Raw genomic sequence first — 27,383 nt, 5'->3', positions numbered from 1 at the left:
CTAATTTTTGCGTATTTGACTGCATGTGAACGCTAGACTTCACATGCACATTAGTAAACTTAATGAATAGGTCTCATGAAAGCACAAGAAAACCCTACTTACATCTGACAGACAAGCCTTCAGTAGCAAATACCAGACATGCTAATAGCTCACTTTCAATAGAAAACAAGCAGTAAGAGAGAATCTTACTTCATCATGTCAAAAAATTCACATGTGTAAGAAATCTTAAAATTAAGGTACAGATAGATTCAGTGTGAATCTGTTCTGGTTTTACAAGACCAGATGTCTTATATTCACTAGGACCGGCATCGCCGATACTTTTTCAAATCCACAGGATTTACCATATTTACCATAGCGCTAAAACTCAAGTGTAACCCACAACATTAAAGACAGTAAATACATAATGTCAGAGAACAAAAACCTTCACAACAGCTCAACAACTGAAAACAAAAAAGGAATAAAACACAAAGGAGACAGTTTAGAAACAAGTGTGCAACATACAAAAAGACCTGAACCCACGCAACCGCAACTTCTACAAGAAGAATAAGTGATTTAAGGGACAATTTGTCCGTTTGTCCCTGTGGAACTTATGGCATTTGAGCACCTGGCGATTAACTAAACTGGCAAGAATGGCAAGTATTTAAAGCTTAACGCTGATTTAAGACGTTACTAATTCTTTAAAGGGAAATGCAACTAAATTTATAAACGTGATTCACACATGCAAAAAATGTCATGAACACCTTTTTTTAAATTTTCAAAAATCAAGCAATTTGATCTGTGATGTCATTCATGTGCACACGTAAACAAAATGTAAACCTTCATTTTTAACTATAGCTTTATCTCAAAATTAGCCCCGCCCTCGTTAAAAATGTAACAGTTAGGAAATTATTGGGATATTGTTGTAATATGTTGGCACAGCACATTAGTATGGTATCACAGTTCAATTTGAAGGCCAATGTTAAATCTTTTCATGCTCTATTGCAAATAAATTCAGTACCAAAATTCAGTAACACTCCCCTTGATCTTTATGAGGTAGCACATCTTGCCATGTTAGTGCTATTATAGTATATAATGCTACAATTAATCATAACTTTTGTCTCAAGCTATTTTTTATATAAAAGTGTATATGTTGCAAGTGAATAACCAGATATGTACAAATGTGGCACAGAGATTAAAACACATGTTCATAAAGGCACCGGACACATGGACATCACACACAACCACACATCTTTGGGCTAAAGTTTAACCGGCTTCACATACCTGCATGTTCACGGTATATTGGCCATGCTTTTATTTTCTTATTTTTCCCTCGAACTTTTAAGTCTTATAAACAGAAATGTGGTCAAGTCATTTCTTATTTCGTCTCTAAAATAGAAGCAAACCACTTGTAAAATGATTCATGTCTGGACACATCTTTACATATAAAAATGTTTAACTTGTTACAACACCATTAGAAGAGAAGACCTCCAAAAAAAAAAGAAAAAGAAAAAAGAAAAAGAAAGTTGCAAGATCGATGCTGAATGAAAGTTGTCGTCGTACATACGTACATGATCGCTACACAGGTGATGGTTGCCCCCTCAGCTTTCTATGTCACATTTGTTTGCGTACAAAAATTTCACCGCAATCTTGTAGAAACGAACTTTTGTTTAACCGATTCGAAATCCAGAATAGAGGAAAAATGTTGCGTGATGAAAAACAGTCGCTGAAAACCGGAGAATTTATGACATTAAACTGAAGCTTATTTAACATTAAAGAGACTTTGGGTTTTCAGGGATGTGGTGACACCACCCAAACAAAGGCAAGTGCTCAGAAGGGCTCAAAATAAAGTCACTTTATGCTGAAGAAACTTGATTTTTAGTATTAAATTTCAGAAAATTATAATAAAAGGGGTACATTTTTTTAGGGCAAAGACTTGTGATGAACTTATTTCTTCTATCTAAGCCAAAATATGAGGGAAAAGTATTATTCTGAGTACACGTATGAGCCCCAGGATCACTTATTCAAAACCCAGAAGTGTATCCTAGCAGAACTTAACAGAAATGTATTTATCTTACCAAAGAGTTGCCGTTCTTTCAGTTCTAACAAACATAACAAATGCCCAGCAATACAGATTTAAGTCGTCATCATAAAAAATTACTGAGACGCTCTCCCAGCGCACCAACGAGAAACCTAAATGTAACTTATCCATAATCAGACATGCAACTAAAATATACATCGAAAAAGGCATGACATTCATATCCAAAAAAATTAATTACAGCCAACTGTTAAAAGACCAGGTGATATTGAGAACAAAGAGCAACGCCCCAATGAGCAAAAACGCTAACAGAAACGAGAGAGACGATCTTAACTTTCTCCCCACTGTAGCCGAATAGCACCAGAAAAATCCACTCAAGACAACACCGACGTTTCCTCAAAACCACTGGGATTTTTTTGAAAATAACTTTCAAACGACACACTGCAGTTGGTCAAATGTTAACTAATAAGTCTGAGGCTTTTAGAGTCTGCAAGCAAGGTGACCACTAGGTAGTGCCATTGACCAAAGAAACAACTAAAGGCTCGTACTGAAAGACCTGCTGCCTGGGGAGGAAGGAATGAAGCCAATAGTGGTGAAATACTGCCATCTACAGAGGAAGAGGAACACTGCTAACGGAGAGACCATACTCAGCCACAACCATTCCCTGCACGGAAACACTGAACCACAAATAATATACATATATATATATATATATTAAAAAAGAAAAAAAAAATACTATGAAGGGGTCACGTCCAAATCAAAACGCCATTTTGAATTTTAATGTTACCGAGGAGGGGAGCAACCATTATCCCATGATAAGTTCTACTTAGTGTCCATGTAAGATGCAAAAAAAAAAACAACAAAACAAACACATTCTTCACAAATTACATAAGAAGTTGATTTACTGTCCAGTGTCTCTCCAGTGCCGTTTCACAACTACAGGCATTTGGTGAGAAAAAACAAACACAGGCATGCTCGCAGCTAATGTCTTTGTGTTCACTGTTCCAGGAGATAAACGACGGACGACGCTTCGGTGCAGACGATGAATATCAGTGACCCCCAAAAGAGATGAAGAAATGCTCCTTGACCAGAGAGGAGCTGTGCATGAGGAGCTCCCACGACGGGGGAAAGTGACGTGATGCAGCAGGACTGCCTGGCTCTATTGTGCTCCTCATCCATCAATCAGCACCACATCAATGTGGGACAAATCAATCATATGCCTGTGTAGTAATCATGATAATGTTTGAACCGGTGCGGGTTGAGACACTGCCACTAATAACACTGAACAGCAGTTAAAATCCCGAGACCAGCGCAGCAGAATTGAATTAAATGTAAAGCTACACCGCAGTATATTCGTTTAACTAGCAGGAAGACAGAACTGATTACCTGTGGAAGCTCGTCTGGAAACTTGCTGCATGCTGGGGACTGGAAAATTTAGCAACGGCTTTCCTCTGCTGGGGAATCATTTTGAACATCTGCAATAGACGAAAATAGAAACTGAATACGTCTCGCAATTCATCCACAAGAGGGAGTAAAGGTCTCGGGGAGAAAGAGAATAATTAAATAGTTGTTTTTTTTTTTTTAACCTAACCAACGTTAATTTTTACATCAGAGGGCGCTGTGGGATCACTCATGGACATTTTATTACTGCCACTTCAGTGGGTAAATACTGGGTTTTTTTTTCAGATATGCACCAGACATATTAAAAAAATAATGTAGCTTAAGCGGACTAACTGCAAAGCGTTTTAACTTCTCGTTACAAAAGCTAGACGCTTCACAAACGCAGTTAAAAACTGCAAAGGGTTCGGTACCTACCTCTATGGGGCCGATGGACCTGAGAAGATTCCTCAGCTGACTGTCGGTTGTTGAAGTGGAGAGGCCCTCTATGGACACGGTGCAGCGTTCGCTCTCCGCAACCCGTTGGCTTTGCCTGGTGGCCACCGGACGACCTCGACCCATCTGACCACCCCCTCTACCTCGGCCCCGGCCCGACACGACGACCTGTACCAACGGCAGGTCGTGAGAAAATTTGCCCACACGGGGGAAAGACAACAGGCTACCGGCGAAAAATATAGAGTTGAGTTTCCCAGGTAAAATTTCACGTGATTGACTCATCATACGGCGTAAGCGCCACAACATGATGCATGTGGCATGGCATATCTTTATATGAGCTTGGGCGGAGGAGAGCACGTGTGTGTGAGTGTGTGTGTGTGTGTGTGTGTGTGTGTGTTGGAGCATAAAGGGAGAGGAGCCATACAAGCACGGTGGCTGCCTTACCCTGTCAACGTCAGCGAGTATGGTAACTGTGACAGGAGCCTGGTGGTGACAGGCGTGCAGAGAGGCCAGGGGACCTTGTGTAGCCTCCTGTGTAACAGTGTTTTCAGCTTGTCAATATTCCTGCACCTGGCACACTGTCCTGTCTTATTACAACTAGTGCTCGATTGTTACATCTCCTGAATGCCAGGATGGTGCCACCAGCGCAGGACAACTTTACAGGAGAAATGTTGGCTTCTTTTTCCCAACAGATCTGCCATTGGACACAAGAGTTTGCACCCCTAATAAATACGTCGTAGGAGATATGGCTGTTTGTGTCCACTCAGAAGAAAAATAAAAGCTCGTTTATGACATACCCTGCTTTGCTGTGGGTTGCCCATGTTGCCTCGGCCTGCCTGCGGTACTCCACCTGGTCCCTGTTGCTGCTGTTGCTGCTGCTGTCCTGCCATGGTTACCTTCCTTTGGACGCCCTGGTTGACAGGAGTTGCTGGCCAGGTGCCTTCCTGCAGCACTGGTCCACTGGGGGACTCAGGCCCCTTTTCACTCTGAATGGGGGGGACGATGGAGGAAATGACTTAGCTTATTGTGTTGGAAACAAAATTACAGTGTTTATCTCCATTTGCAGGCATAACAAACCCATGCTCATACTAAGCAAAGTTTTTTTCTATGGACAACAGTGGAAGGGGAAAAAAAGGCAAGGCCATATCTACAAAGCAAACTGAAAATCTGTCACATCCCTATCAGACAGGCTGCGGGGAATAAAGATCAACCCAACAAGGTGATGGTCTCATTATCAAATAAAGTCACAGCTCAACTCTGTTGACATGCAGCGAGGAATTGAAGGTCGTCCCTTCCCCGACTCTGCAGAAAGATGTGACAGATCAATACAAGGGAAGAAAGGAGGCGATATCTCTGACCTGTCCCCAGCTGAGAGTAAATGGATTAATCCCTCCTATAGAAATCACAGCTCCTGATTGCACCCATCAAATGCTAAGCTGCATTACACTGGAACGACAGCAACTCGATGTGTACCCCCATCCCCCCTCAACCCACCCCCTCCCTCCCTCCACAGCTTTTGTGTCTTCTGCTGCTTTGTATTACCCCTGATGAAAATATAATTTGGCTCTTATCTATGTGCCTAAGCCATACAAATCCAAATCCTCAAAAGTGGCAACTTTCTTACACAGGTATTATGTTAACCCCCCTCCCCAGCCCCTCCCTTCCTTCAACCAAGATTAATTACAAGGGTCTTGGATTGGCATCTTTTGTTGCCTCACACCTGAGAGATGGGTTATAGCAAAAAGCAACTGAGGGATGACAGAGAGGTAGAGAGTGAGGAAAAATAAGAGGAGATAACATTGTCAAGCTCCCGCTGATGACAGCAGAACAATATGGAAGAGGGAGCATCGGGAGAATCTTATTTTCACCACAGCTATAGACCTTAGCTATTTTCTTTGCTTTCCATCTCTCTTTCTCCACTTCACATCCCGCTCTCCTTTTTTTCCCTCCAAGATGCGGCACATCTGATAGCTCTGCGCAGGTTTCCATTAACGCACTGACACCCAGTTATCTTCATCTGCAGCCAGCCTGCGATTTTTGGCTCGGCGGCTTGATCCTCCGGGATGAAGTCGGAAAGCAGCTTATTTCGAATACTATCACATCCCACCGACGCGTCTCATCAGTGATGAATATGAATGTTTAACATGCATGTCTTTGTGGTTTTTCAATAAAGCTTAATGCGCAATTAAGGCCACAGCAGTAACTTATCAAGCAAGTAAAAAAAATAAATAAATAATAAAAATAAAAAATAGCCAGCAGTGGTAATTCTAGACTTCACTGGTGTTACCATCATTCTCAATTTACCGTCTCCAAGGCCTCTATTCTTAAGAATACTCTTCTGTCCTGAAAAGAGGATATCAACCTTTAAGAACAGTGATGAGGCGTCCCCAACTCCACAGATAAATGTCATCTTTTAAAAGCCTTCCCATGTTCTAAAGGTAAAATGTACGTTAAGGCATTGTGGCTTAAATACCAGTTCCCGAAGCTTAAGAGAGGAAACTCTTAACAGATCAATTTTGCCAAAATGACACAGACATCACTGTGTCATTCCCATAGGTTAGATATCATCTAGATTACAAAATAGACAGTGAGGGCAATCAATGGCATTTCCTTTCAAAACTGTGTAGTTTCCCTTGTGGGTAAAGTCTGCTGGAGAGGATCAAATAAATGTCAGAGCAAAACATAAAAGACGGTGTCAGATAAAAAATGAAATCGTATGCTCACCGCTCCTGAAAGTTTGACAACTCTGACTTTCTGTGGCACTTGCTGGCCTTCGAAAGACCCGGAGTTCTTGGCTCGCTGCATCACAGTTCTTTTGGCCCCAGGTTTGGGTCCTTGAGTCTGAGTCAAGCCAGGAGTCGCAGGAGTTACGGGCGTGTTCTTTTGGGCAACTTGAACAGGCTGGATCTGAGCGCCAGGACTGTTTAGGCTTTGCAGAGCGCTGTTCTTTTGTTGTTGCTGTTGGTTTTGTTTAGGTTGCTTCCACGGCTGATGTGGACCAGGCCCAGGAGTCTGTTGCGGTGGAACGCTGCCTTTTACCATCTGCAGTCGTGTCTTGACATTGGGACGTGGCGTCGGGGGCTGAACGGAGCCGCTGGGAGGGGTGGAGTTGCCTTGATTCTTTAATGTGTGATTCAATGATTGTTGTGTCCTCTGAGGAAACTGTCTCTGCTGTTGTGGCTGTGGTGGTTGTTGTGGCTGTGGTGGTGGTTGTTGTTGTTGTTGTTGCTGCTGTTGCTGCTGTTGTTGTTGTTGTACAGGTTGTGGTGTTTGCTGATTTGGTTGATTTGGTTGTGGAGGCTGAGCCTGTGCAGGATCGGGGCCTTGCGTGTTTGTCTGAGAATTGAGCCTTTCCAGTAGCTCCTTCTTTCTGAAGCCAGCCTGCATCTGCCGACGCATCTCCTTCTTCCTCAGAATCTCTTCTCTCAAACGCTTCTGCTCCTCGATCTTCAGGCGATACTGCCGCGTCTCTTCATCCTCATCAGGGTCCTACAGCAGAAAAAGAACCAAATAAAAACAGTTTCCACTTAACTGGAAGTCAAACCGTGTCACCAGTGTGTTGTATTTGAACCACGTTGCGTTGCCTGATGCTCAAATGTCATCACAGTCAAAACCCAAGAGATGAATGCAATTGTATTGATCTGTTTTTTTCCAATTAAATGAGACTGTTGTTATCAGCAACCTCGTGATTAGTTTTTCTTAGCGCGTCTGTGGCACCCACTCTACAAAACAATTACAATTTTATTTGTCATTGTGCTGCTGTTTTATGTTTGTATGTTTTCCGTAAAAGTCTGACCTGTGGAGTTGTGCTTGATGGTGTGTTCGGGGTTTCCTTCTGAACCGCTGCCTTGGCTGCTCCCCCGGGCAGCGGTTCGGTCTTCGCAGCCATCGGGCGTCTTCCTCTGCCGCCGTCAGACATCAGCTGAGTGTTCAGCCCGGGACGCATCCCTTGTGTTGTCCTGGCAACAGGCTTGACGTTGGCAGCGGGAGACATGTGGGTGGAGGCAGGGCGGGCGCTGTTCATGTTTGCGTTGCCAGGTGCTACAGGGAGCTCCCGCAGGTTGCTGTTGCGCTGTTGCATTTGCTTGGAGACAGGTGTGTTCTGAAGAAAGGACAAAATGTAAACAATTCATTTTCTGTTCACCATCACTCAGAGTTTATTATTTTCATACATTTTTACCATTCTGTTTGAGGGAAGACAGTATATATAAAATGCCGTCGTGATAAAATAGAAACATATGTGCAATTTTTAATAGTTTGAGGAGAAAATACATGTGTTAGTCTCTCACCATTCTCAGCCTGTTGGACATGTTGCGTTGTTGGGTGTTTTGAAGGCGGGGGGGCATCTGTCTGGGGCTACCGTGAGCCTGCTGTTGATGGAAAGGATTTTGGCCATGATGCATCATGGGGCGAGAGTCGTTGAGATTTAGCTGTTGCTGCTGATGGTGGTGGGGTAAGTCCTGCCTATGGTGTTGCTGCTGCTGGTGCATGGGCTGATGGGGGGACATCGAGTCATGATGTGGAATCTGCGAGACAGACGGGCCGTGCATTAAGCCCTGAAATATTACAAAGACACAAAATGTACATTGGCTTTTATTTTCATTTTGAAAACTAATTAGTAAGTTACTCAAAACGTAAGATCGGACCATCTCTCATTAATTTAACTCTAACTGATGCCTTCCTGTACTACAGCAGCGATTCACTCACTAGAGGGCGCTCTTGTCTACGTCTCTTGACAAAATGCAAAGACACCAAACAGTCATGAGTCTCTTTCATCAACACTTCAGTAGCAGTGACTATGAAGCAATGACTATTACAACAAGGCTGATTAAATGACCATATTTAGAAATCCAAGAAACATTTGCAAAAGCAGAAGAGAAACAGAGACACACCGAACCACAACTACACACAGACATCTACTGGTTATAAAAAAAATAAATAAAAATCACTTACTCTTAATCGTACCTGCATCCCAAACGGCACCTGCGGAGGGGGAAAAAGGTTCCCCTGCTGGCCAAAAGGCTGACGAGGGCCCATGAAAGGCCTGGGCTGGTTGGGGGGGCCACCTTGTTGATTCAGGTTCATCATCCCCTGGTGACTTTGGTGGGGAGGGAGGTTGGGTCTTGGGGGTTCTCTCGGAAAGAGTCCTAGCGGGCCCTGGTTCGGCTGGTTAAAGGCTGGTCCTGGCGGGCCGAAGCCCATGTGGCCCTGACCAGGCAGCTGCTGCTGCTGCTGGTGGAGATTGTTGTTGCTGTTCATCAGAGGGCTGGGACCCTGGTGATCAAACATGTGCTGCCCTGGAAACTGTGTCGGATCTGCGCGCTCTGCTCCCACACCAGGAAGACAAAATAACAACAATACAAAAAAAGATCAGGAGTTTTTTTTTTGTTTTTTTTTTTTCCCCTGATGAGAAACACTTGCAATACACCAGTAACTCCCACTCCAGATGTATAGTGTTATGGCATGGGGAAACGAAAACAGACAACTCTATCAAGGTGAAAGGCGTAAACAGTCAAGTGGGTTATTAATTCTGGACTAGCACCGTGAATGAAAAATAAGAACTATGTATGTTTAATGCTGTTTCTAGGGGTCATTCGCATGTATATATATACACATGCATTTAACATGAGTCCAGCTAATAGAGCAGCACCAGAAAGCTAGAAGCATACCCTGTAGGTATAGCGCCAGAGGTGATGATGAATAGGGTTAAATATGCTAAGAGAGCTTTGTAACCCTCGTCAAGGCTGACTGTGAGACTCACCTCCCATAAAGAGTGGCTCTCTGTCCTGGGGGCCTTGAGGTGGCTGGTTCCTAAAGGGCTCCATGTGATGAAGGGGCCGCTGGGGCTGACCAAAATTACCAGGCATGTGCTGCTGGAAGTCTCCAGGTCCCTGTGAAAACACAAAACTCATGAATTATATGCCATTCTTGGAACTCAATAATCACAAACAAATTAAACTAATTAAAATGGGAATTTGCGGGGTATTGCATCAAGCAGGGAGCGCTTGTAATTCAAGTGCTAGGGTCATTAAAAAGACACAGAATCTTGAGTTGTAAACATCAATATGTATGCCAATATTAAAGAAACCCTTCAGCATGAATTCATGAGCAAACCTGCATTAATGTTACTTAGGACTTTGTTTATAAACCTTCTAAAAGCGCGTCTCGAACAAGGAAAGGGTATTTCAGGAGGGGATAAGTGCCCTCATCTTTGTTTCAACCACTTTGTATGTTGGACAGTTTTCTCCTCATTGCGTGCGCGCTACTCCGCAATCTATCTTCCAAGGAAAACTAGATAACAACCATTTAATCCCTCCTTGGAATTCGAATCCCCCTCATAACTGTCTCCTTTATTCTTTTAAACATCCATCTCTGTTGAAAAATTAACCTGCTATTCAACACGTGGCACTTCCACAAATGGGCTGCTTGCCTCCTCCAAGCCTATTGTAAATTACTTAAGATGCTATCAAGGCTTAATCCATCCTTATTCCACTGCTGTGTGGAGGTATTATAGAGAGGAGAGGTGTTAGAAAGCTAGAAGGCCAGAGTCCCAAAAACTTGCTTAACATAAAGTTAATCAAAGGGGCTTACACAGACAGGGGATCACAATCATACCGTTCTAAAAGGTCAGCCAGGCAGGTTTGCACAATGAGGACTCTGGTGTCCATATAATACCTCTCAAATAACACAGCTCATCCTCTCACTTCTAATCCTCGATAAACAGTCTGTGGGTCTGTAACTGATGCTAGGATAGCTCTTAGCTGGGAGGGTAAAACCAAGACAAAAAAAAAAAATGGCACAAGAGGGCACAAAAGTCAAGTTACTTAACGAAGAAGGGATAATTGAGTAATTGTGTAAGGAGATGTTTTGTTTCTGGGTTTCATTGTGGCATCTTAGACAGTATTCATTAAAGACTGGTAGCCTCTGTGCATATTCTTTGTTTTTAGTTCATGTGCAAAATCGTTAAGAGTTGAGACTGTGTTCATCAAGGGACACGTTTGTTAAAATATGCAACAAGAAATGCACAAATTAAAAAGGTTTATATAAGACTTATTAGTGACTGCAGCTCATACTGAAAACAGTCAGCCTGATCAACAGAAAGTGAATCTGGATAAGTGTTTCATTAATTAAGTAAATGTTAACATGTACTGGTTGTATTCTTCTCTGAAACAGGCTCTTATTCAGTTTTGTTCTTGACTGTTTGTCAGACAAAACAAGCATTTTTTTTATTATTGATTCTCTGATATTCTCAACATCATTTTATTGAGTATGGAAGCAATCAAAATAAATTACATTTGCAGCTAATTAGAGGATACAATAAATGTCTTGAACTGAATAATTCCTAATAATGACTATAATTGGCGTTCTGATTAATATTTCAAAACCAGTCTCCACCATCAAAAATTTAATGCAGTCATACTAGAGGCTATGACCCCCATTCACCAGGCCTTTTAACAATTAAATACGATGGGATGATAATGTATGATAATCATGAGTAATCAGGTGCCCACTGATAAATGGGATGTTGCCGGCTGGTATGTCACCTGCATTTCAAATTGTGTCCTTGGCAACAGCAGCCTAAATGTGATTGACAGCTGGGGAATCCAACACTATGCTGTTCATCAGCCCAGTTGACTGCATACCCTTCCCACCCCACCTTCCATTGTCTGATAAGAGCCAAAACACCTTGTTGCAGCCGTTATCAAAATCTAGCACAGCCACAGACTTCAGGGAAGGGGTGAAATGCACGGTTCGAACTCTGAAGTTTGGACAAATGGTAAATAAAAAAGACATTTTTGGACAATAATCGACTCCTGTGCAAATGCCTGCCCCATTTGGCAGCGAGGTTGGAAATCCACTTCAATCCAATTGGATGCAGCTAATTTCTGAAGACTAATTTGCATAAATCCATATAAAATGCACATTCTAGGAAAGTGTCAGTCAGTACCAGCGCCACCTGATGCCTAGGCATCATTAACCGAGGATGGAGTAACTTAAGGCTGGCTGAGTTTCGAGCGACCCATTTCCCTCAATAAAGCAATTACTTTAAAGGCAACTCTGTCACATCTTGGACGGCTTTTGTGTGAGTGAAATAAAGGACCTTTTCTTACAGTATATCACTGACTTTTGAGCACATTCCCTGACGTGAAATTCAGGCTTCATAATATATGGTGGAAAAAAAGCAAGAGGCTCACCCCAACACCAGACCACCGCCACCACGTTTCACTAATTCAGATACCATTCAAAGAAGGTCTCTGTACCTTTGGGACATAAACTTGTGGAAAGTGAATTTTAACTGGCAGTATATCCTAGTTTCACAAATCCATTATGTGCCAAGCTGGCTAGTCTGAGCCCCAGTCCATCCATGAAGAGCTGCTAAGTAAGTCCCGCCACTGCAGCTCCCACCTCAGAAAGTCTACTGCCTAAAGCCGCTATCACGCATTTCCAGTTGTGCAGCCAGACTCCTATCAGTGTTTACAGATTTGCTTCAACAGTATTTGGCCAGGGCAGACAGTATAATTGAAGTAATGATATTACCCTTGCAAAAAAGGGACATCAACTGTATGAAGAGGGGGAGAAAAGTGAGGCGAAAGGGAGGTAGAAGAGCAGCTGTTACTCACAGGGAACCTCTGAGGACCCACAGCAGGTCTGGGCTGGCTCTGAGCAGGAGGCATCAAGGGCACTGCAATGAGAGGGGTAGAAACGGAGAGCAAGAAAAGGAGGGCGGAGGGGGGAGGGGAGTAAAATTAAAATTAGAGAGGGTGGTGACTGTAGAAAGGAAGGAGACCATTAGATATCTCCATGCTACAGGCTCTTAGTCGGGCGTACATGTTAAATTTCAGCTAAGTTGTTTCCCCTCACGTCCTTGTAAAAATTTAGAAAATTGTTCTCGTGTATTTAATATTTAATGGTCGGCTGTGCAAACAAAAACGAATAAGACGTTTGTTGTTCGACAACATTTGACGCAATACAATTCAGTAGATTAGATATTTACGTTGCTAGCGTTTCGCCAATCCCCATGAAATCTAAACATGCTGACAGGCTTTTTTTTTTCAATCCTGGACTAAACAGATAAACCATAACACGGAAAGAAATGTTATTCCCACCAGGAAAGAAATAAATAAATAAAAAATGGGGGACAGCCCAGAACTTGCAAAGACAACTTCTCATTCAACCAAACAAAAGTATATTGTTCTGATACAACTTCCAACAAAAGGGTAAATGCCAGCTAAACCACAGAGGTATGCAGCTCAACAGAGGATCTTTCTGACTGAGCAGCGTCGCACAATGCTGGGGAATAATAAGAATTGTGATCTTCAATAAAAATTGGATGAATTAAATACATTTGGACTGCATCTTAAGTCCACAAAGTTTAAAAGTTGCATCTATTTCTGGGTCTTCTGGGTATTTAGAGCACAACAACAAAAAGCAGTGGATTGGATTAACATACCTTGCACAGAGGATGATGTAGGCCCTCTGAAGTGCGGGTTAATGTGGATGTTTTTGGGCTGTGGCGGTTGCTGCTGGTGATGCTGAGGGAAGTTGGGTGGCGGGGAGTTCATCATCCGCGGCGGGGGCTCCATCTGGGGTCGCATCGGCGGCGAGCGATGGGCCATGTGTGAGGGAATGAGGGGCTGGAGGGGCTGAAGGGGCTGCTGGGCCAGCGGGCGCCCGTGCTCCTGGAAAGGAGGTGGTCCTCTCGGACGTGAAGGGTGGTGCTGCTGGGACTGCTGGGACTGCAGGTGCTGCGGATGAGGCTGATGAGGAGGAGGCATTCGGCTCGGCTGATAATGAGGAAGAAGTGGGGGAAACGGAGAGGAGGGAAAACCAGAATAACCAGTCAAAACACATTTCTGATATCGCCGCTTGCAGTATTATGAAAATATACCAACAAGTTAATTCACCACCAAGAGCGAAGATGGTACCTTGAAATTATTTACATATTTATTTATATTGACAACAAGCCACTCAGATGGAAACGCACTCTAAAAATTTCCAACCAACAAGAAACAGTCAGGCTACCTACTAGCACAGAAATAACAACGCTGACTCCAAACCCAAAAGACGGACGTCGAAACAATGATTATATAGTCAAGTGATGCTTTAAATGGACCCCTGATAATTGGTCAATCCAAACAAACAAACAAACATGCCAGTGACCAAATTACTCAAATGGTTAAACTTGACAACTACCGTTTGTTGTAAAAAAGCAAACACTCATTAACAGCAGTCAGCAGAATGTTTGTGGCTCTGGCATGTCATCCGTGCGCCATTAAATTTTCATTTCCAGTGTTAATGTTTTGTTTTGAATTTTACAGCCTATTATCATTAATTAATACAACCCAGAATAAGGCAGCACTGGAGTTAAATGTCATGCAGCCTTGAGAAGAATCATTTTAAGCCTCTTGGGTTTCTCCAGCTGTGAACCACTGGAAAGACCCACATATTTTTGTTGCTTTGTTTGTTACCTGAGGCCCTGGGCTACAAATTTAAAGAATCCCAACACGCCTACAGTTTTTATGTGCTGAATAAAATGTTATAAAGCTGGTCGGTCTGGTTTATTTCTAACTTTTTATAATATCATCATGGCAGCATAACAAATAACCCAGGGTGTGCCAAAAAAAAAATCAGTTACTTGATGCATCTGAAGGCACCAAATAAACACCATTTGCATTGTATGAAGGGCCAAAGGCATTTTCTTTTTGTTCGAGTTACACATTTACTGTGACTTTTTCCATGGACCTTCAACGGCCTGGTAAGAACTGATGATCCGCGTATTTCAAAGGATTAAAATGCTTGGAGTGACATTAAAAAATAATTGTCCGAAAGAAACCAAATTCTGGACAAAAACTTATTTTATTTTGGACAACGCTGTCTGAATGGACAGCTGCCAAATTGTTTTCAATAATTCACACCATCACTCGTTTTGGACAGTGACTTATTTGTTTGTGTAGAAGACCACGGCTGAGGGTGTCTTAGATACTGGAGAGGGCAAAAGGTTCAGCCATTTCAAATCATCTTATCCAGTGAAGCACTTAGCCTCCCTTTAGCTCCTCAAGAGAAGTGGTTCAGGACTGAGTGACGCAATAGTAGCCAAATAGATCATCCCTTTAAAGTAGTTCAGGTGGATGCCTGTGCAAATGGTTACCTGCATGCCCATGTTTCCCATCAGGGGGATCCTCTGGTCATTCATTCTTCCTCTGGTTCCTCCCCTAAAATCTGCCATTCCAAATCCAGGGAATCCTCCTCTTCCTCTGCCTCCTCGCCCTCCTCCTGGTCCTCCTCCTCCTCCTCCTCCTCCTCGGCCTCTGCCTCCGTAACGGTTTTGTCTCTTATACCGTTCTTGTTCTTCAAACTCCATTAAATCTTGCTTGGCCTTTTCTGACAGTTCTGATAAAGTGTGGAACGGGAGAAATTCAATAACAAACAAAAAAAATAAATAAATAAAAAAACATATGACGTTTCACTCTGTCTGTCAATGAATCAAGTATAAATTATGCCCAACATGAATAATAAGTACCGAGTGTTTCAGGAATGTTTCTCCTTTTGCTGCCTGCGTCCGCCAGCCGCACAACCGCCCCGTCCTTCCTCTCAGATTTAAACCGTATGCGGCCAGACTCTTCGTCTTCCTCATCTTCTTCATCCGATTCCTCCTTTGTTTCTTCTTCAGGCTGAGCTTCATTTTCACCCTGGTTTAAAACAACATCCTACTATTTCATTCACAATTTTTAATATCAGCGCAGTAGTATATACTGCATATTTGGGGTTATTGAGACTTTTTCTGAATACAGTTGGATTTGATTGATTGAACCTGTGCTAATCAAGTCCCTTTGCTGAATTTATATTTTCTCAAATAATAAAGCAAAAGACTTTAATTAGAATCATGTTTCAACTTCTCAGTACGCATCAAAACATATATATATAAAAATATCTAGACCTCTGTTAAGCTTCATGGTAGATTTTAAAATAAATACAACCAATGTGATGAGAGTGGCTTAGCGTACCTCCTCTGTGTCATAGACTCCAAGTCCCTCAGTACTGGCGTCTTCATCCTGCTGCTTTTCTCGCCCTACCTCCTCGGGATCCTCCTCCTGTTGGTCTCCATCTCCATAGGAGGTTTGATATTCTTCATCCTTTAAAGATCACACAGACAACACACCCTCAAGTGTTAAAAAAAAAATCTTGGATGTCTTTACAGTCGTTGCTAGAGATACTAATATTTATATATTTTTAATTAAAATGTCTTATTAATGCAAAAAACTGTTTACGATACTTAAGGTCAAATAGAAATAAGTATGACAGATGCGAGGCCAAACAAATTACAAGCGAGCTTAATGGTGATGTGCTTTGCATTTTAGACAAATAAAATTTTAACCTTTTTTTTTTAAGGAATCACACAGAGCAAACACAATAAAATGTTATGGTGAGGATTTTGGGGAGGCACCAGGCAGCCCCACCCCTTACGAACGCAAATTACCATAACAGTGGGAGCAAGGCTTCATTACTATTCCTGACAGCATTTGAAATTCAATGAGATGTAAATGTTTGACATGATATACAGAAATGCAGGCACAGATAAAAACACTCCTCTCCGCTTCAATGATGGTGAAAATATCATTGACTGACTCCTCACAAATCACTCGGTTATTGGCTGCACTGCAGCATTCTGGGAGATGACAAATCATTTTCTTCCTACTCCACAACAACATTTCAGTAGAACTCGTCATGTAATCAGTTCATGTAAGACACAATACGCATATTTCACTTATTGCAAAGTGTGCCACGTGGCTCTTATATGTGAGTTTTTAGTAATTCCAACCTCTTACCTGCGTAACACCCTCTAGCAAATCCAGCTAAATAAGGTCAGGCTGTAGGTCAAACTATAGTGTTTAGCATTGTGCTCTGTTAACCTGCCAACAGCAGCACATATAAAAAGAAAAAAATACACTCTTAGCAAACCAGACGGATGGACAGGCTGCCCCAAGGGAACACAACAGCTTAATCCTTTAAACTGTTCCACATAATGCTCGCTGAATACCACGGTGAGCAAAATGTCAAGGCCAGACAGTTTAGTGACCTTGTAAACAGTTTTTTGCACATAATTCAAATACACATTCGCACCTGCAGACATCCCCCCCAAAATCCAAAATAGGCAGCCACTTGTACTAAGAAGGTCAACATCTTATCTTTGTTTGGAAAAAGGAGGTAGGCTAATATATCTCTGTCAGATGCCAAACACAATCACACCAAGGTAAATGGACCATAACAGACATTTGCACATGGATCTGGTCTTATCTTTGATCCTCTTAGCCCGTGCTAAGAGGAAAGGGAAACGAATAAAAGGGAAACTCACATCAATCATTAGAAAACTGTATGGAGTGTCCTCAGGAAGGTCAATAATCTTTTCACCTGCATGAGACTTTATCAGATCCAGTCTAAAGCCAGAGATAAAAGCCCCCAACATTAACCTCTGCCGATTGGCAGCACATCTCCCCAACACAAAGAAGCTTCTTACTCCCCCAAAGATACAGGCCCCAAGGTCACAATGGCACAGGGATTTGGAGGCGACAGCAGAGCATTACCTCATGCCAAACAAGCTGTCAACAAAACTTTGTCAGCAAGATGGAGAAATTAACTGGCAGGAAGTGATAATGAATCTAATCCTCTCCTGCCTAAAAACACCAAACAACATCTCCTTCCCCTGAAAAGATTTTCAATCCTGACTGTCCCCTTACGGAGACAAGAAAACTGACATTATCTCTTGGATACAATAGAGGAGGACACAAAGGGGGAGTGGGAGAATGTGTGTCTGTGTGATTGTGTGTGCACGGGCTTCTACATGCGAGCGAGCAAACGTGAAAACTCACTTGAAATTCACCGTCTATGGGCTCATTAATTTGGATGTCTAGCACTTCATCCTGGTAGCCGTCGTCACCATCGACGAGGTTTCCGGGGTAATCTATTTGGTCTTCGGCCATCTCTTCCTGGCTGTATTCCTCTGTGTACTCCTCTTCTTGCTGATACGTCTCCTCCCCTTCCCCTTCTTCGCAGCCCTCTGCACCCAGGTTTACAACGTCATCTGTGTAGTCCGCTTCCTGCAAGTTGTCCTGCTGGTCATAGGATGCGCCCAAACTGTATGTGGCATTGAGGCTGACATCCTGACCGCTACAAAACAAACAAAAGCATTGCAGAGAACAGAAATTAAGTGTGGTGAACACACAAGCAAAGGTTGGTGCCAGGTTGAAAGCAAAAAGAGAAATTTGAAAGCAAGAGTATTGACGTAATTACCTCATATTCACATCTTCATCATCACTTTGAAGGAGGTCATCATTCAGCTCTTCATCTGACATTTCTGAAGGATTCTGCAAAAAAAAAAAAAAAAAAAAGGAACATTGCAATATGCGATTTTGAAATTGTGTAATTTTCATCGTCGGTTTTCTGCCTTTCGTTGATGCATGTGTCTCAGGCGTGGGGGCAGGGGACCACCTCCAACCCCAAAGGGATGCTCAATTCCCATGTGGTGAATGCAATCTGGGCAGGTCAACACGGTGCTTTTTTGTCCACTGTACTTCCTCCTGGTTCACATCAACAATTCCCCCTGTGGAGGAGCCACCTGCTCCAAGTCCACTGGTCACGTCTATTTTTCTAAATGTTCTCCTAACGCTATCACCTAATGTTTTGGATGTTCTTTTCCTGTTTGCAAGCAGGGGAACCATCCTGACACAGCTTGTGTTTGTTTTTTTGGTGCCAAGCATAAAAACATAGCAAACAAGAAGCAGAATTCGAAGAGTTCTTGCTGATTCTTACCTTTTTCCCTGATAGCCAATCCTCCTCCAGCAAATCCTCTTCCAAATCACTTTTATGGACAAAACACAACCAATGACACATTAACAGAGTGAGACAATAGCAGATAATGTTTTTGTTACAAATAAATATAAGATGCCTTGCAATACAATCACACTATCTATCCTTATATTAAGTTAAATATAATTTAGGTGTAAAATTTACATTATCTAGAAATAACAAAACATATTTTATTTATAAGGTTTTCACTGATTATGGAAGTGCAGTGTCTTACATGCTTTACTTATATTTTAAAAGCATCAACCTTAAACATTAACCACAAACGTAGATAGAACATGTACTTAAAACATGTATCTTCACAGTCCGTATCATGAAAGCAATAATTTTAATGCTTCTCAATGCACTTGATTTATCAACGAGTGTTTGTTTTCACTAAGATCATGACTTAACTGTCCTATAAAAACCTTGTCAAATGTGGTGAATTTTAAGTTAATTAAGTACATCATATTTTACTTATTACATTAGACACACACATCCTCGGCTAATAAAATGTCAATGTTTTGTGCACGAATGGTTTTCACAGGAAAGATTGCAGGGAAATAGGAGTTCAATACTGTACAGCATTACTTTTTCATGACGCACTGATTTACCTCTCGAGATCATCATCTTCACCTCTCCTCCTGCGTGACCGCTCAGCGCCAGGTTTGTCATATGCATCAAAATCATAATCTGCAAGAGAAAATCAATTTTACTTATACAATCACTCTAATCAGTGCAGCTGACTATACTAATAATTTATAGACCATTTTCTACAGTACGGTTTGAAATGTTAAAGCATTATACAGCGAGTATAAACAACACGACTGCAAACGACCTGTGCTGCAAGTACAGACATGGTGTAATTCATTACAGAGACTGGTAAACCTCTAAAACCTTTCTCATGGCTTGAAAATGTTTAGTCAAGTCAACTTTATGTGCAACACGATACAGGATTGAAATTACCTTCCTCAAAGGCCTACAGTGCAGCAGCTAAACAAAAAAATGTAAACAACAATGTGCAAACGTTGACAACATATAAAATATTAAAAAATATATATCCTTAAAAGCTTCCTTTAGATTACATTCAAGTGGCCTTATATGTAGTTGTTGATATGTAGAGTTCCCTGCTCTGCTCACAGTGGCAGTCGTGTTGACAAACAATGCAGCATAAAGTTGTGTCTGATTTCTCTCTGTTTTAACTAGTTATCAGAAGCTCATGCTAAGGCTAAACCATGATTTTGAAAGGCTAACACAGAGCGAGTGTCAGAAAATACAGAGCATCTGTAGCCGTCTCCACTGCTAATATTTGCAGCAGGATTGACTATATGCTTGAAAGAACATTAAAACTACTAGCGTCACTGGATACAGGTTAGCAGTGGAAGTAAATACTGACAAATTTACCAGATAGCTAATGATGGAATGGCTGCAAAACAATACAAACAAGTGAATTTATCATACTGATTGGGTATGAGAACTACTTTATTTAAAAAAACAACATTATGTGATGTTTGTCTGTCCTTGAAACCCCTAATGCGTTTAAAACTATTTATTGTTCAGTGATTATTAACTTCAAATCAAAGCGATTGTTTAAAATTTACATCCCTAAAAAATGGATTGCTAAAAATAATGACAAATTGAGGATTTTTTAATGACCTTTATCTGACTATGGTTAGATGCCACCAGTTGTAACCAGAAATAAAAATAAGGATAAATTTCCATTTCACTAAAAAAAAAGAGAATTAAGTGATAATAAACAGAGGAGTGAGTGGAAAACCTTGAAATCTGGTAATTATACGACATGACCGAAAGTCTTTAAAAGCACCCTACAGACAAGACGTTGTTGTTGTCAGTCAGAAGCTGAGTGACAGCTCTATATGTATCCGTCTGTCCAACATGGAGCGACTAAGTCTGCAATTATATAACTGTACAGCGTTCAAAACATAGTCCAAGAATCAATAAAGTTTAAAACAAGCAACATAAAACAATGTTGTCACTTTACGGCGCATTAACATTTCCACAAATACAAACCACACAGTCAGTTTCATGGCCCCAGCTTTTAGCAGTGTTAGCTTTCACACACACACACACACTCACACACTCCTGGAAATGGCACTTAAGAGACACACGTTAGGGATGGACGGTAACTTATCATACACGATTTACCGTAAAAGAAAAAAATCCCCACAATGAGAATTTACCATCTCGCGATAAATGTGATAAACGCAAGTTGATGACGTAGCTGCGTGTGACATTCTCGTACCTCACCCACGGCTTATTTAGGCTCCTCATCAATAAAAGGGAACTGGTTTGGAAATCAGAAGGTGGATGTGGAACAAAACTTGTCCCATATGCAAAAAAAAAGATAATGGCTCAAGATTGCAGATTGCAACACAACAAATTTATTCCACCACAAGTACAATCCGGAGCACGACGAGAGCCAGTAAATACGTCAGGAGAAAGCAGCCACATCCTCCGGTAAATTGGGGTTATAGCAGTGCCTCATCTTAGAGCAGTGTTTGTGGGACTCTCAAGACAGTATATAGTGACAGACTTAAAAACGTGGACTGGAATTATAATGTTTTTCATCATGATTTTTGCCGTTATCGCCAGAATGGTAAAAATGTATCGAGATATATTTTCACCCATCCCTAACTCATATTTCACACAAAGCTTCTTCTCAGGGTGCACTCACACTAGGGACAGTTGTCCGGTACCCTGCCAAAGCACAGATTCCCCACTCCCCCACTGGCCTGCACTCACATTACCCTGAACCAAGCGGGCCGAGCTATGGTTACCTCCAAACACATACGTCATCACGTCAACATACGCATGGTGCAATGTCATCATAAAACCACAGCGTAATGGAGAGTGAACACGACAACAAGGCTGCAATGACTTTCTTGTTCTTTGTAAACTATCTTCAGAATAATCAACTCTCTTCCTCTTCCATTGTTGTTGTGATGGAGGGTTGGCACTTGCTTTATAAGTTTTGGTTTATGTTTTGCACACTTAACAGTGCTTGTGCACATGCTTAACAAAGCTACCCTACTCAGACGTAGCACGGCTGCACTCACACTAGCCATAGAATCCAGACTTTAGGGGGAAAGCATGCTTGGGTACAGAGCGATTGTCTTGTGTTAGTGCGCCCTTAATGGGAAATGCTTGGCTTGTAAGACAGTGTAAAGTACCTCCAGTGAACTCACATATTCAAGCTTTGTTTTGGTTTAGGGCAGCCTAATACAAGTACCAAACCACTGAGTTTGGCGATATGCTCAATCCAATTGTTTAAAATCGTGGTCTCGATACCGATCAAAATAACCAGATCAGGACACCCCTCATCAGAGGCAAACTGTCTTAACTCCTTTGTCCACAGAGCTTACTACAGTGTTAGAGAGCCATGCTAACTCCTGCTTAAAATGAGAGAAGGACTCACGCATGGTACCCAACAATTGCTGCAGACAGTACACACACATGCACAAAGAGGATGCTGCAAGAGTTTCTGCAGGGAGCGTGCAGACTCCTACAGTGAGGCAGCACGCACAAAAAACAGGAGCCTGAAATCATTCATTCATTTTATTTTTTGCCGTCTGCTCGTTCCTGCTGTGAGACAGACATTCAAACATTTAGAGTAAAACTGTCGTTCTTTTAAATCCATCCGCATCATTACAAACTACTCAGACATAACAGACCACTAAAGCACATGATAAAAACTGTTATGAAGTGCCGCCCTCTGTTGCATGAAGTTTAAAGACACAACTGTTGTCCAGGGCACCAGACAGGCCGTACTCATACATGGGATACTAACCAGGTTTTTGCATTAATGATGTGCATATGATGTTGACTAAGGAAAACGGCTACGCATTACGCAAATATGGAACAAAACCTAATCTTTGTTTCACCCATAGAAACACAAAACGCTTGTTACACTGGTATTAACCCTGCATGTATGTTTAAGCAAATGGGGAAACTGTTAACATTCAATAAAATCTGTCATTTTAAGAAAACTTTGTGGAATAAAGTGACATATTTAACTGTACAGTCTAACAACAAAACATGTTTTCCCCCAGTCTATGAGAAGGTCCTCTAGTAAACCACATCTACTTTGAGTGTGCTTGCAACTATCTTATTTACCTCTAATAACTTGAATGGACAGGACTACAACATAAACAGCCTGGTGCCATCTACAACCAGATGCTAATCAAACACAACAGAAAACGTGGAATAAACACACCGCGTAAACTGCGTCACAGTTTCTATACAGTCGTGACTTCAGAGGACCAACCCTTACGACAAGGCCAATAAATAAAAGCTAACGGTGTGTGACCAGGTTTGACAGATCCTTAATAAACCGCGGCCATTAGACTATGAACTACATGTTCTTTGTGATATATTATGCTAACAAACGTAGCTAAAGACAACACCAAGTACAAGACTTACGTTCAAATTATTGCTTTAAAAACTACTGTAGCACCTTCAGGAAATTCAAGAGCGACCTTACATGAGAAGCAGCTAGTCACTGTTATGTTAATTTAGCATTAGTTATTCAATAAGAAGAGTTTTTTCCCACCAATTATACACCTGTTTAAATCAAGCTACCATGCTAATAATGCTAGCGTTAGCTCATGTCTTCGCCCAGACATGCGGATCCACTTGACTTGCGGATAATTCGCTATTTAGCAAGTTACCGTTCGCTTAAACTCACCACTGTTTACAAATTATTGTCAACCATGTCTGGTCGGTGTATTTTCTTTTCGTGGTACAGCTAATGTAGCTAGCCGAGCTGCAGCCTGTGGCCTACCGTAGCTGTAGCCATAGTTAGCTCCACTGCTAACCCAACATTGTCGACACATTACTCACCCTGAGCGTTGTCTGACATGGTGCAAGGCCCGTCCCGCTTGAAGTCTGACAACAAAATTCAACCTTCACCACTGCACCATTATGGTGGTGCAAAACACGAGAAAAATAGGAGAACGGCTTTTATGCGGCGACACTTTCTGTCCACGACCCGAGTACAAACATGGCAGAGACGAGTGTGTGGAGCAGCTGTGGTGGTGGTGATGATGCATTGTGGGTGGAGAGACACCAACTCCCTTGGTCTGCTGCACAGGCCAGTAAACAAACTGGTATTCACGTTCAGTTTTATTTGATTTTATTTATATAGCGTCAATAGCAATACAAATTGTCCCAAGACCGTTTATAAAATCCGACCTGAAACCCCAAAAGCAAGGCTAAAGGCGACAGTGGCAAGGAAACACCTTGAGCAGAATCCAGTTCATATGGGGGGGACCCATCTGCCTAAGTAAAGCCAGCCAGGTGGTGACAGAAAAGAAAAGAAATAGAAGACAACAGCAGGAGAAACAAGACAAACATCCATCTGTCACAGATCTGACTAAAGCAAACATGTAGAATCTGATGATGATACAGATACAAGATATAGCTGATGATGTTACATGACCACACATACAGTTCACGACAAGAGTTTGTTGTGGGTAAATGATTTACTGTGGAAATACTTTTAATTTAATATTGCTTCCACAAACTCAAAAGCTGCATCATTAATAAAAACAACAACAACAACAAAAAAACAATGATCACTATAGATGCATTACTTCTATTCTAGTAGATCTTCATTTATACTGTGCATAAGTTTCTTTGTCAACCGCTTACTCATTTGTATTAGCCTTATGATAAATTATGGTACCGACTCTATAGAACAGAACTGATGTTAATTTATTACATTTTTCCTCTGTGCATGTTATATTTGCATCATCAATACACAAGTGGAAAAAATATATATATAAAAAAAAATGAATGAACATGTTTTAGCTATCTTAAACTTGCCCTCAAACTGCCTTGCTATTTTTTCAAGGTTTTAAATGATGGATGTAAATAATGCTTTAAGTAAGAAACTTAATGCAGAAAGAGATTTGCTTTGTAATGTTTAAATGTACATTCCATGCAGAAAAAAAAATCGTTGATTGGAAACCTTTCACAGTGACCTGAAAAAGCACATGGTTGCTGACGAAATGGGTGTACAGTAGGATCCCAAATTCGTGAGAGTAAATTATAAATATGAGTGTCAAGATTCTGCACCATTTCTGTGTCAGGAAGGAAATAAAAGAAATTGTGACACAAACCATTTCAACACCCTTGTAGCGAAGCAGTGTTCAGATGACAGGTTGATTTTATCTATTCATCAGAGGCTTGTTCAAGTAAAGCAATATGCAGCCATTATTCACCTGTTGTTTACTTTAAGTTTCTTACAGAATATTGCCTGCTGCTATTATGATTGTGAAAAACACCAAGCCTGAGAGTTTCTACTCTAAGATGCTTTGTGTAAACTGGACCACTTCTATTCAGAGTGTGATCACGCAGAGCAAAAGTTACCACACGAGCAGAAGATCAATACGTCAACCTTTGTTCGCTGAGTGATAGAAAAGCAGCTTCATCACAGATGCAGAAATTGCTAAATAAAGAATGTAAGAATCCAGTCAGTGAAAGTTCTGTCAAAAGAAAAAGAAGGCCGTAGTCTCTAAAAGACATCTCAGGAGGGGAAACAAGGCAGAACTCTTGGTGTGGTACTGGATATAAAAGTATTTTACAATTGATGACGAGGGAAAAAAAGAGATTTGTAGCAGCGGAACAGAAGAATGCAAGGATTGTGTCAAACCTATAGTCGAACATGGAGGGGATATTTAAGTCTGCGGATAGTCTGCTGACCCGGACTCTTGCAACAAACTGACTACTCTAACAAGTAGAAGTAGCACTCTGTTCAGCAGAAACATTTACTACCCTCTGGTTTGCATCTGTGCAGAGACGGATTTGTACGGCAGCAGGACTGTGATTCGAAACATTCCTCATAACTTTGCAAAGCCAAAGAAGACCCGGGAATACTGACATGAACTTTCCTCCACAGTCATGAAAGATCTCAACCCCACTGAACATTTGTGACTGGCACTTTAAGAGAAAGAGAAATGCATGCAGATATGCTGGCATTATAAGGAACTCTATATCAGATCATTCTGGGGGTTATCTGATTTTAGCAAATGCATGAAGTCTATGGCAAGAAGCAAAAGGGAGGGGCAAACACAGATACTCTGACAGGTATGTACATTTTTCAAGGATTGCATTTACACAGAAATAATTATGCAGATTTTATCAGTTGTGACAACAAAATTATTTTATATGCAAAGTCAATGCAAAATCTCCATTAGTGACCTTAAACCTTTGTAGCCTATGATATATTCCATTAAATCATTATGAAATATAGTTTCAGTATGTAAAGGAGACAGGTAATTATAATAAAGTTGCATTAACATTCAGGATGGTAAAGATAAAATTTCCATAGACTTTCACAGAATAATATATATATACATAGGTCACATGACTATTTACATAAAACATGGATGGTCATGCAATAGATTCTAATAAACTGAGATTTTATTATTAAAAAATATACCATGACCTGATTTAGTTGTATGTGCTTCACAGCTGTTAGCATTGGCGTTTTCATCTGTCATGACGAGATCATACAGTAACCGGTAGCTGGTCTATTTCGGGATCATCATCATGCTGGGTTGACTTGTATAAGTCAGGGTTTGATTGTATCAAGACTCTGAATTGCATTGCTGCCAGATTTTGTGCTGTCTGGAGGTGACCTGACACATCAATATGGACAAATCTTCACTCCCACTTGTCACGTTTCTTTAATATTTCAACAAATAATATTCAAATACAAATATTTGCATCCGTCAAATCTGGAAAGTCAGTCAAAAATACAAAATATTCTTTCATTTTTAATGCTGCAGCAAAAATGGCATATATGTAAATGTTTTACCTTTTCAAGTTTGGCTAATTTGACTGAAATTCAAAATGTGGCCTAATCCTCATTCAAGTCACTCCTTTGATTTTGCCTCCTTGTAAGGTCAAAGCCTGTTTATTTCTGAGCAAAATTCCTTTTTCCTCTTTTGTGCTTAAGTCCAAGAGTCAAAGTTGTTGTCTGAGTCTACCGTTAGACTACTGCAGAATTCTAACCCCCAAATTCCTCCTGGGCTGACAAACGTCAACAAAGACCCCGAGAGACACCAAAGAGAGGTGAGCAGTGAACTGAAGCCTCATTGTATTGGCTCATTATGGGGTCCCGCAGTGAGGAAGAAGCTATTTTGTAGCACCACAAGGTCAATATCTGAAAGCCAGGGCGATGGAGGGGATCAGCCGTGAGATTTTTAATTTGAGAAAGCGTAAAGGGACTTTCCTGGTGAAAGACAGTCTGTGAATTATAATGGACTGTGGGGACTAAAGGGATAAAATGTTGAGTTAGCAAATGTGTTCTTTTATTTTTTATTTTTTTTAAAGAAATACAAAAAGCACTTCATTCACAACATTGCAAGCTCAAAGACACACCCTTACATATTGTGTACAATCACTTTTGCACCGGAAGTTACAAAGACAGTGTCCATAACAGTAAAACAAGTTAAAACAAAAATCTTTTATAATGTAAGACCTCAGTGTTGCTGCTTTTCCAGCCATGATTTCTAAATTTTATGAAAGCCTGATGTTTCAGCCTCCCAGACTCTGCAGGTGCAGTTCATATCAGTATATGCTCCACGCCCTATTTAATGTTCACTCAAAACATCTGTTTCCAAAGCTGTACACAATATTTCCTCGCTCCCTGGATTCTCTTTCCCAGGAA

The 27,383-nt window shown here is 41.3% G+C and overlaps 1 protein-coding gene across 4 annotated transcripts; it reads right to left on the bottom strand.

Annotated features, from left to right (window-relative positions):
• Positions 1 to 1,236: 1,236 nt before the first annotated feature.
• On the bottom strand, positions 1,237 to 23,746 carry rbm33a (RNA binding motif protein 33a). 4 transcript variants are annotated; one of them, XM_047568873.1, is made up of 19 exons: positions 23,549 to 23,746; positions 19,303 to 19,381; positions 18,656 to 18,704; positions 18,137 to 18,210; positions 17,716 to 18,013; positions 15,853 to 15,981; positions 15,369 to 15,537; positions 14,997 to 15,238; positions 13,299 to 13,632; positions 12,469 to 12,530; positions 9,609 to 9,738; positions 8,801 to 9,171; positions 8,137 to 8,403; positions 7,644 to 7,949; positions 6,572 to 7,336; positions 4,645 to 4,833; positions 3,830 to 4,015; positions 3,401 to 3,489; positions 1,237 to 3,234 (listed from the first exon to the last, which is right to left on the bottom strand). In XM_047568873.1, exons 1-19 carry the CDS (start codon positions 23,565 to 23,567, stop codon positions 3,186 to 3,188), a joined length of 3,807 nt encoding a protein of 1,268 aa, XP_047424829.1. In that variant the 5' UTR covers positions 23,568 to 23,746; the 3' UTR covers positions 1,237 to 3,185. The 4 variants fall into 4 exon arrangements, with proteins under 4 accessions (XP_047424829.1, XP_047424831.1, XP_047424830.1 ...); XM_047568875.1 differs by having other exon boundaries at positions 8,137 to 8,373; XM_047568874.1 differs by having other exon boundaries at positions 8,813 to 9,171.
• Between the last annotated feature and the right edge of the window lie 3,637 nt (positions 23,747 to 27,383).

Source organism: Mugil cephalus, chromosome 18 (assembly GCF_022458985.1).
Source record: "Mugil cephalus isolate CIBA_MC_2020 chromosome 18, CIBA_Mcephalus_1.1, whole genome shotgun sequence".
Taxonomy (NCBI): domain Eukaryota; kingdom Metazoa; phylum Chordata; class Actinopteri; order Mugiliformes; family Mugilidae; genus Mugil; species Mugil cephalus.
This window is presented reverse-complemented; position numbering and strand designations above follow the sequence as displayed.